Raw genomic sequence first — 13,408 nt, 5'->3', positions numbered from 1 at the left:
CCAATCCACTTCTATGGAAACTGCTGATGCAAAACCACAGCATCACGTCCATAATGTGGGGGCCACTGCTGGAAGAACACTGGGAATGTTCTGTCTTCGTTGCACAGTGACGGGGACACCTTGTAACAGCCATTGCAGATACTTGGCAGCAGTAAAGTTACCGTTGATGAAGAGTGGGCTCCCTTTCTTTGTACCGCACACACCACGCCCACTATCTTGGAGGGACCTGTCCATTGTGGGTTTGTGTTGAACCAGGAGCGAAGGTTTGATTTTGTTCACCTGATGGTTCATGTAGAAGTTTTGCTTCATCACTGAACAGTCCCGTCTCTGTAATATGTGGGTCCCATTGCAGTTGCTTTTACACCCATTCCACAAACTCAGCGTGGCCTTTGGGATCGTCCTCATTGAGATGCTATAGCAACTGGATCTTATCCGGGTGCCATTTGTGTGTTGCCAGTATCCATCAGATGGTGCGTCGACTGACAAACGCCGGGTGCTACTATATGGACTCTTGCAAAAGGATGCCAGGACAGCTATTGTTGCTTTGTCGGTTGTCAATTTGTTACGTCCACTTTTTGGCAGGTCCAACACAGAACCTGTTTGATAAAATTTTGGCAAGCAGTTGTGCCATGACGGATGTGCAGTCTGCTGACCATTGAAATCTACTGTAGTGACTAAGGTACTGTGCTACCCGGAGATCCGCAAAATATCTGTCCTCCTCATGTGTTAATCTTGCAGGCACATCTAACAGTCTAACAAAGAAAAGATAATAACTTTGGAAGGAATAAAGGTATGCCACGGACTTGGATTCCTCATCAAACTCCATCAGATACATGTCACAGACACCCCACCCGATTAAAAAATATGGACTTGGTTCCAAGGTAGCGGCTTTCAAAATGGCCGTTGTGTTGGACACTGACCCTCACAGATTTGCCGTCTTCCCCTTAGCAACGTGCCACACAAAAGATGGCGTTCCCAACCACAGTTTTACATTAAAGGGGTTGTCCCGCGGCAGCAAGTGGGGTTATACACTTCTGTATGGTCATATTAATGCACTTTGTAATGTACATCATGTATTAAATATGAGCCATACAGAAGTTATACACTTACCCCCTCCGGTGCTGGCGTCCCCGTCTCCATGGCGCCGACTAAAGCTGCCTTGTCCTTCCATTAGACGCGCTTGCACTGTCCGGTCTTCTGCTCTGTTGAATGGGACCGCTCCGGCGTGCTCGCGCCGCACATGTCTCCGGAGCGGCCCCATTCAACAGAGCAGAAGACCGGACAGCGCAAGCGCGTCTAATGGAAGGAGAAGACAGCTTTAGTCGGCGCCATGGAGACGGGGACGCCAGCACCGGAGGGGGTAAGTGTATAACTTCTGTATGGCTCATATTTAATGCACGATGTATATTACAAAGTGCATTAATATGGCCATACAGAAGTGGACAACCCCTTTTAAGTGCTCGCCATTACCATCCAGACACTTCTGGCTACGGCGGACTACTGCAGAAACAAGATTGGTACAGCGTCCACAGAGGTTGTTCTGAAGGAGATTTCAATTTCTTATAGTGTAGCCGGTTCTCTACAGTATACCACGTCCTTTAGGCCAGTGTTCCCCAACTCCAGTCCTCAGGGACCGCCAACAGGTCATGTTTTCAGGATTTCCTCAGTTTTGCACAGGTGATGTAATTATTGCCAGTGCCTCAGACATTGCCACAGGTGTTCTTAGCATAGGGTATCCTGAAAACATGACCTGTTGGTGGTCCCTGAGGACTGGAGTTGGGGACCCCTGCTTTAGGCTACTCGCATGCGCTCTGCAAAACGCTGCAATTTCGATTAGGGTGTTTTGTAGTGAATTTACTTTTTCTTTTTGACAGCGGGTTTTAGTGCACTCCATCATTGTGTGTGCTAAATGCGGCAAACAAATGCGGGGGTGTAAGTCAGGGAAATGAGAGAATTCAACAGCACTTCTCTCTCATATCAGCATCCTGGCAGAATGCCATCAAGAGACTCTTGCGACTCGGTGGTTATGCGCCATCATTCTGGAAGTAAAACGGCACAGCCACATAAACGACCGGTAGAATGGATGTGTGACGCACGTAGAGGTACATTCTGCCTGCGACTGTCTAAAAAGAATGCAACTGGTATAGGAAAGGCAGCACACTGGAATAGATCTTCTTACCAGCAAATGTCCATAAAAGGCTTTTATTCATAATCCACACACAGAAAATTGCGACGTTTCGATCATCCGCTGTGATCTTTATCAGGCATGTACACCAGCAGACAATGATCGCATTAAATAGTGACAATAACCTATCACCCAAATTGTATCCACCCACAATCAATTAAAACATGACTTACAGGTGTTCAACAGGTGTCCGCCGTTCCACCGTCTGCATCGCGCCCCTTACGTCATCAAATAGCGTCCATTCGGTTTACCCAGATCCTCCCATAACGGGATGTTCACTAGCATATGAAAAATCAATCCCTGCGTCATCACGTAGCGCATCCTAGCGTCATAACGTATGACGTCATCACGCTAAGCGTCATCATGTGACAAGTCACATGATCCACAGCGGTCATACTTATTTCACCATGGAAACCATATCTACTTAGGCAATACGTCGGGATACATAAGGGGCAAAAGAAGACCTATAATCAGTGGTCCTTATACAGATATATATGCCCCTATAGCATTATAATCATGGTATATGTAACAACTGATGTAATTATTGTCTATCAGAGTGGTATTATATTGTTTAAGAATAATAAATGTATCCTACATCTATAATGATGTTATGGTGGAAACAAAAACCACCACATGGTGTATCAAAAAGTGTCTTATATGTTCCACTGTTGTATTACACTTTAATGCGTCTATCATTCAGTCATATTTGATGACGTAAGGGGCGCGATGCAGACGGTGGAACGGCGGACACCTGTTGAACACCTGTAAGTCATGTTTTAATTGATTGTGGGTGGATACAATTTGGGTGATAGGTTATTGTCACTATTTAATGCGATCATTGTCTGCTGGTGTACATGCCTGATAAAGATCACAGCGGATGATCGAAACGTCGCAATTTTCTGTGTGTGGATTATGAATAAAAGCCTTTTATGGACATTTGCTGGTAAGATCTATTCCAGTGTGCTGCCTTTCCTATACCAGTTGCATGTATTTACCTATGGACACTTGGAGCCCAGTGTCCGGATAGGCGTGCGCACATTGGGGTTTTCTTTCCCCTTTTTCCCTCAGCTATTTTTCTAGCTGACTTGTAGTGCTGCAGTCCCTTTTCTATTATGTCTAAAAAGAATGGTCCCGTTAAGCCCCTGGACAGTCCACACCAGACATTGACTGCTTTGTCCACATAAGCCTACATTCACACTAGTGAGCAGGATGTTGGGCAGAGAAACCCGGCCCGATATCGTGCTTGTCAATGTGTTTTACCCGCAGATGTAAGGCATTTTTCATTCAAAAATGCCTTGTCTTGCTTCTGTGAAATTGCGATACACAGGCACATCACAGAATGAAAAAAAGATTAAAATCACTGCATGTCCTTTTTTTTTTTGCAAAGTCTTGCAGCATCGCTGATGTGTATAACTCCATTCAAAAGACTAGAGTTCATGAAGCAAAACCTGAGCGGGTTTCACCCTCGTGTGACTGTAGCCTGAATGTGAGGGTTTCTGGAGCCCAATAAACACTAATAGGATTTACCCCTTAGCATTTAGTGTAAATTGTGTTTCATCAGACCGAACCATTTTCTCCACCAACTTCTCATCCTCATGTATCGTGTGGGAACCCCTTGCAGTACTGCATTCTTCCATCGGGGGCATCTTCATTCATGGCATGTAACAATCTCGGGATTTAAACTTTCCAATGTGCTCTCTTAAAGAGACTGTCACCATCCCCTTGCAGCACAAGGTAGTGACCGTCACACTGATTAGTGATGGCTGCTGTCTGAACCTGTGCGGGAGTTTGAGAGATTGACTTACGGAGGCCGCTGGGCTACTGGGGACTTTCACTGCAGCAGAAATGTTTTTGTAACCTTCTCCAGATCTGTGCCTCCACACAATCCAGTCTCTGAGCTCTGCAGGCAGTTCTCTCCTGCTCATGGCTTGGTCTTGGCTCTGATTTTGTTTTTGTGAGATCTTAAATGGATAAATGTTTTTGTTTTTTTTTTAATTGTGTGCAATCAGCTGCATTTACCGCAGGTGACTCCCATCAATGAGTAGAAACCTCTCAAAGATGATTAAGAGAATGAGAGGCCTTCAGAGCTAAATGTGTCATTCCACAGGGCGTGAATACTTCTGTCAATACAAAATGTTAGAAATGGAAAAACGAACGTTCTGTTTTCACTTTGTCATTATGGGGTACTGAGTGCAGAATGATGGGGGTTGGGTGGGGGAACGACTAGATCTTTTCCCCAATCCTGGCGGTTATAGCAGCTGTAATTCTCTGCCTGCTTCCCACATGATCATCATGAATGCACGTAAGGCATTTTGCGGGAACTGCTTCCTGCTGATGATGTACATAAAGTATCTGGAAGGGGTTAAAGTTTTAGGGATGGCTTATTTTTACACAGTTAACAACCTGGGGCAGTTTGTATGTAAAGGTATTCCGGGCACAGAATAACCTTTTAAAATCTAATGTTCAGCATCACAAGAAGTCATTTTGCAAATAAGGAACATGGAACAATACCTCTGCAGCGCCACCTATTGGATGACAGCATTCCTGCAAATCAATGTCCGACCCTTTAAACAAGTCTTTAAAACAATGATTGGGAATTGAAAACCAAGCCAGAAAACCATACACAGACAGCTGTTTCGGGGGTTTTGCCCCTCATTACTGTGCATTAGGTTCTGAAGAAGTCATTTTCTAATGGGCTCACTGTACCTCGTCTATCTACTTTCTTAATTTTCTCGTGGTGATAAGAACCAGAGATATTTTTCTGGCAGAGGGTCACATGACGACATGTCCACATTTGCTACCTCCTTCCCTGTCTATAGCCTTCAACATCCTGTGAGCAGTGCATGTTGGGAGGAGGGAAGCACTGCGCTGCGTTGTTCATTAGAGTGCTGGACAGTCCTACCGGTGTGCTGCAGCGGCTTTCTCTGGTGCTAGCAGTGAGGTTGGTGCTAGTAAGTTGCAGGCCCTGTGAGCTGTGGGCGGAGCTACAACACTGGCCGATGAGCTCTATGCATGCTGGATGTTGTAGGTTAGTCTGCTGCTGTGTTTACTGTGTAAGTGATGTATGTAAACACAGTGGCGAATCAGTGGCTGCCCGTCAAAGTACAAGGTCCAGATAAGTTACAGGTTGCAGCTAACTAGATGTACCCCCCCCCCCCCCCCCCGCTCCGCTTCCCCTAGATTTCAACATTTCCATTCGTAAAGAACCCTTTTAATGTGTGGTGTTCTCTTCCCAGGCTGAAGACGCTCACTCTGTGGCCAAGAGACAGCTGGAAAGTGAGACCTTGATGCGCGTGGACTTCGAGAACCGTTGTCAGAGTCTGCAGGAGGAGCTGGACTTCAGAAAGAGTGTATATGAAGAGGTGTAGTAATTGGGTTTAATAACCATATTCGCACACAAAATGTATGCAGCTCAAAAACTGTTCCTGACATCCGTATTCCAACTTTATTTGTATTGAAACCTACAGGAGTCCAAAGAGACCTGGAAACGTCACGAGCGCAGTCTAGTAGAAATAGATAGAGGCCAAAAGTATGAATATGAATCCAAGTTGGCACAAGCTCTGGATGAGCTGAGGAACCAGCATGATGAGCAAGTTAGACTCTACAAGGAAGAGATGGAGCAGACTTACCAGGCAAAGGTGATGGATTGTCTCTCTTGATGTTTGTATGCACAGAAGTAACTTTTTTTTTTTTTCTTAGTTTCTAAAGTTCCTTTTAAAAGGAACCTATCGCTTCACAAAACTGAGTCAGAGTACTAAAGCTACACTTTTATAGAAAAGACTCGGAGGCCCCTTGTGTGTCGTGATCTCTTCTTTCACTTGTGGGGAGCTTGTTGACCACTAGACGCCTCTACGACGCAGAGAAGAGATTTCACTTAATAAATACCCTGTTTCACTGTCCTTAGACAGGTGGCGCTATCGTTATAGGCCCCTGTATCTGTCGGGGGCAGAGGGGGGCATCACGTACGACAGTTGATCCCCTCTAGTGGTGGTACGAGTGACAATGACAGCTCAGCAATATTTTGAGGACATCCTGCAGCCACACGTGGTCCTCTCATGGCGGCTTTCAAGAGGTATTTTATAGCAGGATAATATTCGGCCGCACACACAAGGGGGTCTAAGGAGCCTCCACAACATTGTCACACTTCTGTGGCTTCCCGGTCACCAGATTTATTGACGACAGAACGTGTATGGAACCTTCTGGGACGCCAACTTGCACAGCCTACGGGTTTGCACAATCTAGAGGCTGTTAGAGCAAATGTGGAGCGATATGTGGAAGTGTCAAACCGCAATAAGGAAATTATGGGGAACTTTAATTATCCGGATATAATATGGGAAGACAAAACCTGCAAATCTCACAGGGGTGATAAGTTCTTGAGAACAATTAAGATAACTACCTTTCCCAACTTGCGCGGGAGCCAACTAGAGGGAGGGCCACCCTGGACTAAGTACTAACTAACAAACCGTACCGAATAACGAGGGTACAGGTTGAGGGACACTTGGGAAACCGTGACCACAATATAATTAATTTCCAGCTGTCGTTCATTAAGAAACCTTATCAGGGAGCCACAAATGAACTAAACTTTAGGAAAGCAAAATTTGATCAGCTCAGAACTACTATCGGTAACATTAACTGGGACAACATCCTCAAAAATATCAGTACAGAGGATAAATGGGAAAAGTTTTAAAACCTCCTAATGACCTCATATGAGCAGTTCATACCGTTTTTAAAATAAGAGCTACAAGTAGAAGGAAACCAATGTGGTTCAACAAGACTGTATAGGGGGCAATGAGCGAAAATAAGAAGGCGTTTGAACTACTAAAACAAGAAGGCAGCAAAGAAGCATTAAAATCCTACAGGAAAAACGAAATATGTTAAGAAGAGATCAAAAAAAAAAAGGAGGAGGCAGAGAGACTGATCACCAAAGAGAGCAAAAATAACCCTAAACTATTCTTCATATTCTAAATATTGCAAGCCTAACACAGGGGAAAGTGCAAAACCATTTTCACGGCTGGCTGATATATCGGCACACATGCGCTGGGACCCATGCTGTCCCAACATAGCCGGCCGTAAAAACGGATGGCTGATACACGCTTGTGGGAAAGAAGCCTAAAGAGGATTAAAATTTATAAATTGCCAGACCCAAGTGGAATACACCCAAGGGTTCTAAGGGAACTAAGTGATGTGATAGCTAGACAACTATTTCTTATTTGCCTTACTCTGAACCAACAAGGGTGGGGGGGGTTGAAACAGGCTGGATGGACATTGTTTTCATTCAGCCTAACATACTATGTATATGCCGCAGTATACCATACAGAACCTGTATGCCTCCATGCCTGCCCGTACCACATCTTGTATCCAAGCTAGAATCCGCACAACAGGGTACTAGAGCCTCCATTCCTGTTTGTATCACATCTTGTAGCCAAGCTAGAGGCAGTGCAACAGGGTACTAGTCTCCCTACAAGGGGTCGGTACGCCACAATAAATGATTTTGCTCTGATATTGTAATCACTCATAGAATGGGAGGAATTGGGCTAAGTAGCAGCACATCTGAAAAAGACTTGGGTATACTAATAGATCATAGACTGAACGTGAGTCAACAATATGATGCAGCAGCAAACAAGACAAACACAATTCTGTGATGTATTAAGGGAAGCATAGAGTCTAGATCACGTGAGGTCATTATCCCCCTCTACTCTTCCTTAGTCAGTTTTTTTTTTCTCCTCCAATCATGGAATTAATGATAAATATTCAGGTCATTTGCTATCATCGGAGACCTCATTTTGAATCTCAGATGTTATCATTTATCAATGCACCTAATGGTTTTAACACTGAACTTTTAAAGACGATTAGTTTTTTTTTTGTTTGTTTTTTTTTAATTAAAAAAAAAAATCTTTTTTTTTTATAGTTGGACAACATCAGGCGTTCCTCTGATCACAATGACCAGGCTGCAGACGCCGTCCGTGAAGAGCTGAGTGAAGCCCGAATGAGGGTGGAGGCGCTCAGTTACCAACTTTCAGGTCTGCAGAAGCAGGTACGTTATTTGACAAGTCCTCCTTCTGTGGGGGTATTGCGGTTTATCTTTCTGCAGTGTTTACGTTTAACAGATATCTTTGACAACAAGGAACTGTTGGCTATTTATGTAGGTGAATGCTTCCACAACAAGATCTTTTCGGGGTTACAGTTCTAAAAAAAATGTTTTGCTTTTGTTTTGCATTTCAGTTAAATGCATCAGAAGATCGCGTCCGCGAGTTAGAGGAGATGCTGGCCAATGATCGCGACAAATACCGCAAACTTCTGGACCACAAGGAGAAAGAACTGGCAGCCATGAGAGACCATATACAGAGACAGTTGACAGAATATCAAGAATTGCTGGATGTGAAATATGCCCTTGATATGGAGATCAGTGCGTACCGCAAATTGTTGGAAGGAGAAGAGGAGAGGTAGTAATGGATGCTTGACTTGCTATTGCATGGATCTTTATCTTAAATGGTCAAAAACTTGTAAAATGGGTTTGCCAGTTTCCAATGAATGGGGTTCAATCCGTGAAATAAGTTAATGATGCCACTTACTGATACGTACTGCAATTGCTTGTCATTTTTTGATGGGCATATTTCTTTAACAAAATCACGTGCTGCGTTTACGTGGACATGTTTGTCCCAAGTGACTCCTTCTGGTACCTAAATATAAATTTAATAGGAAGGTCTGTTACACGTGCAGAAACAAAACCCGCATAAGGCGCCTTCTCACAGCGTGGAATCACTGCCGGCATTTTACTATGGAATATCTGCAGTGGCCAAATCCACACTTAAATGGCGCAGGTTTGGTTGCCTTTGTAATTGTGGAATTCAACCACTGTATCACAAGGCCTGAATACAGCAGCATCATTCTATAGCAGAAATAGACATTGCAGCTTTAGAATCCGCAGGGTCTTATTTGTCAAAGAAAAATCCCTCCTGCGTGGCTTGTACCAGAAATGTGGAATTTCCACTAGCGTAAATTCTGCAGCATTTACTTCCTGTGTGAAGGCGGCTTAAGGGTACTTTCACATACAGTGGAAAACTCCACAACGAACATCTGCTGGTTGACATGCCAATTTTTCCACAGATTTCCTACAGTTGCAATCAAAATTATTCAACCCCCATTGCAACTTACGTTTATTTGCCTCATTTACATTTTTCAGCTCTTTGCAAATAAATAACCATTTTTAAATAGCTCAACATAACTTATCTAACAAGTGAGTTCTGCAGATTCAATAAAAAGCTCCAGTTTTGTTTCATTGCTCCACAGAACAGAATTTTAAATCTTCTGTGGCTTTTGTCGCTTACAACGGATTGGAGCACTTTTGGTTCGGTAGAGGTGTATGACTTGGGGTTCAGTGATGAAGACCGTCAGCCTTTAGTATGTCTTACTGTGCAAACAGAAACCTCTGTGCCTGCTACTACGGCAGGTCTTTTGCAGCCACTTCAGGGTTTTTAACCACCTGCTGCCTCTGGAATCTGCTGGTGATCGTGTGGTCTTTCTGCCATATCCAGGTAGGGTAGCCAGTGCTCTTTAACCCTTTTTCTAATCCAGTGTCGGCCGACATCAAGATTTCCCTGCATAGCTCCAATGTCGGCCGACATATTTCTATACTGTATGCAGGACAGCGCTCCAATGTTGGAGGCTGTTCTACATATGTATCTGTGTTGAAAGCCATAAGGCCCTCAGGAAGAATTAGTTGGACACCCCTGTTCTAGGAGATACAGTTCAGTGCCTTTGCTATCTTTTGTCATCCTTTTCATTGTCTGTGCAATGATCTGTTCTCTTAAAGAGGTTTTCCAGCAGTTATAAGTTAAAGGGAAGCTGTCGCATTAAAATGCAGTCCATTCTACAAGCGGCATGTTGTAGAGCAGGAGGAGCTGAGCAGGTTGATATATACTTTTGTTGGAAAAGATTCAATATAACTTGTAATTATTGATCATATAGTATAATGGCAGAGCAGCAGTTGAGGGATTCAATTCAGTATATACTCACACAAGTATCATCAGATCGAAGTGTTTTATTCCGAGCACAGGCTCCGCAGCACTGCGATGTTTCAACCGTCAACCTGGTCTTTGTCAAGCATAAACCTTACAGACTGATTACCACCACTTATATTGCAAACCTCCACCAATCCTATACCGATATTGAACAATACACCCACCTACATAAAGACGCCAACCTATCCAGAGGGGCCAAGAGTCCGGTGGCAGCTGGAATCAATCACCAATGAAGAGAGACACCTGATGAGCAGTAAACCTCAAAGTCCGCCAACTCCGGCGTGTGTGCACAACCACTGCGCAGGAGTCACCATCCCCGCTGTTAGATACTAGAGCGAGGAGTGCACCCGATGTAATTTATTGAGTTAACTCCCTGCACATGTTGTGTTTGGTGGTCCAATGGGCGGTCCTGTCACTTTTGTATGCACAATCGCTAACTGTTAATTATACACAGCTGTCAATTACGAATAGCTCCGCCCACTGGACCACGAAGCCCAAAATGTGAATCCTTTCAAGCTGACAGGTTCCCTTTAGTGGCCTGTCCTCAGGATGCCTGATAAATATCTAATATGGGTGGGGGTCAGGATCGCTGCCGAGCAGCTGACTGAAGGGATTGTGAGCGCTTTAGCCTCTTCGGTGTTACTCAAAACGGTGTATTGTAGCCATCGGTACTACAGGCTTGTCGAATTGTTTTAATGGGATAAGCGTGATGTCCTCAGAAGGGGGCAATATAAATATTGCAGTGTTTTAAGTAAGAACACAATCCTGCTTAGATGTAAACCTCTTCACAAGCTCTGCAGCCCCTTCAGTCAGCTGATCAGCTGGGATTCCTGGTACCGACCCTCCCCTACCCCTTTCACCACCACTGTGGAAAGTTTGCCACGTGGATACATACCCTTAAAAAGGCATTTTGTGTTGAATTTGAAGAAACCACTAGTTCATATTAGTTGTGTTTGAGCTAAGGGACACCGGCATCAGCTTTTATGTATCTTACTCTGTCCCTCGTTCCAGTGCTGTTTTCCCGCAAAATCAGCACGAAACAGTAGCTTGACTTTCTGCGCACAAACCTCGCGTACAGATGAAAGGGAGATGCACATGTTAATGTCGCCTCTGCAGCCCATCATGGACTTCAGTCAGCTGTGTATTGATGGCAGGTTGGTGACTGCAGCAGTCTCGTGAACACCAAATGACTGCTGCAGGAGCAGAGTGCCAGATAGCGCAGGTGGGGGGGATATGTAACCTGGAGGTAACGCATAGTTTATGTAGTACCATTCTCCGCCATTAATTAAGGGGGCCTTTTTTATAGGAGTCCTGGAGAAGTCTTTTAAACTATTCATGGTTGTGAATGTTTGTCTGTCTTGATAGACAAATATACATCAGTCAACCAGGTAATCGAGAAATCCAACCTGATGAAGGCGCCAGTTTGGTGCCACGAGGAATAAAATCTTTCACTTCACCACTTTGGTCCATGTATCGGAGTCAGAGGTGACCTCCAAATTTTAACTTCTCAATTACTTAAAGGGAACTCGTCGCCTCCCTACAGCACCATAAACTAAGTTAGGGGAAGTGACAGGTGATTGGCAGATGTATTTTATTATACTCTTGCTCCTCTGTTCCTGCACTGTTACCCGCTGAAGATTGCATTCCGTACGATAATCTCTTTTCAGATTGTCGTGTGTGCGCTCTACCTCACACAAGTCTATGGGAACGCACACAGCAATCTGAAAACTCAGATTTTCATGCTGAGTGTGGGGAACGAACGTGAGGAAGTGACCGGTTCTTGAAGATGTTGGGGGGCCGAAAGTCAGGCCTTTACCTATCAGCCAGTGATGGCCTACCATAATCTGCCAGAACGTGGTGAAATGGGAATACTCCTTCAAATTGTTAAGTCTGTGGCCATCTTAAAATGGTATAGAAACGATGATGACCCCCCCCCCCCCCCCCCACCGCTATAGGAATATGGTTTGTCTTCGAAGTTTGTTTAGCTCATTTAGATGTGAAGAAAAAAATTTCTAATTTTCCTTTTAATAATTTATATTAAATCATTTTAAAGGTTGAAGTTGTCGCCAAGTTCACAGTCTCGTGTCACCGTATCTCGAGCCACCTCAAGTAGCAGCTCCTCTACAGCCCGGCAGTCTCGCAACAAAAGAAAGCGCATGGATGCCGGAGAAGCCGAGGAAGTCAGCAATATTCAGTCCTCTGCTAGCTGGGTTAGACTGCCTCATGCATCAAGCAGCGCTGGAGAACGAAGCAGCAGTAGCAAGTTTCATATGGCACAACAGTCCACTGCAACTGGTAGCATCACTGTGGAGGAGGCGGACCAGGAGGGGAAGTTCGTTCATCTGAAAAATAATTCTGATGAGGTATTTAAATTACTTTTCTGCACACTTCAGCTGTGTTCACATTGTTGCATTGTTTGTATGTCAGTAAATATCCAAGGGACCACCAGTGCAGGTCCAGTTACTGAGGTGCTCAGCCTCTGCTGGTGAATAGGTAGTATTACATGCTACTAACCGAATAGAACCAGCAATTGTGTAACACCTGCTCTGTCTCATGTAGTGGACCATATTGCCTCAGCTCTGCACATCCTAAGGGCTCACTCACATGAGTGTATCGTATTTCGGTCGCGTAGTATGCAGCGTATTGATGCAACCGATATACGTGTTCTTCTCATGAACCTCGTGTGGTGCAGAGTGTAAGCTCTCGCCTACGACCTGAAGGTTGCAAGTTCAATCCCCGGATGATTCAGGTAGCCGGCTCAAGGTTGACTCAGCCTTCCATCCTTCCGAGGTCGGTAAAATGAGAACCCAGCTTGGTTGGGGGGTAATAAGTAGTAATTACCTGAAAGCGCTGCGTACTAAGTTGGCCCTATACAAATGCCAAGATTTATTTATTTATTTCTCATGTTTTCAGCTTTTTTGATCATTGCATGTATATGCGTCCAAAAAAAAATTTGCACCACACGATGCAGGAGATTTCTCCTTCCCTCTTGCACAAATACACGTATAATTTGTATTCACTGCATGCTGCAGTTATTGTAACATATGTAAAGAAGCACGTTTGTTTGCCCCAATGCAAGCCTATGGTGGATAGATCTAGTATATGGAGCAAAGTGAGTGAGCCCTGTCCTGTGCAATAAAACTTGTGCTTGTAGCAGCTAGTCAGATCACTTCTTAATCAGATAGCTACAATATGAGTGACC

The 13,408-nt window shown here is 44.4% G+C and overlaps 1 protein-coding gene across 1 annotated transcript in view; it reads left to right on the top strand.

The window, feature by feature from the left end:
• Nucleotides 1-13,408, top strand: part of LMNB2 (lamin B2) — a 48,480-nt gene that overhangs the window by 13,963 nt on the left and 21,109 nt on the right. Inside the window, exons 4-8 of the mRNA XM_066574237.1 lie at nt 5,422-5,547; nt 5,653-5,823; nt 8,094-8,219; nt 8,408-8,628; nt 12,260-12,569. Coding sequence (XP_066430334.1) covers nt 5,422-5,547; nt 5,653-5,823; nt 8,094-8,219; nt 8,408-8,628; nt 12,260-12,569 — 954 coding nt within the window. The remainder of the gene's footprint in view (nt 1-5,421; nt 5,548-5,652; nt 5,824-8,093; nt 8,220-8,407; nt 8,629-12,259; nt 12,570-13,408) is intronic.

The sequence above is a fragment of the Eleutherodactylus coqui genome, chromosome 7, assembly GCF_035609145.1.
Source record: "Eleutherodactylus coqui strain aEleCoq1 chromosome 7, aEleCoq1.hap1, whole genome shotgun sequence".
In the NCBI taxonomy this organism is placed as follows: Eukaryota; Metazoa; Chordata; class Amphibia; order Anura; family Eleutherodactylidae; genus Eleutherodactylus; species Eleutherodactylus coqui.
The sequence above is the reverse complement of the archived record's forward strand: the minus strand, read 5'-3'. Positions and strand labels throughout refer to the sequence as shown.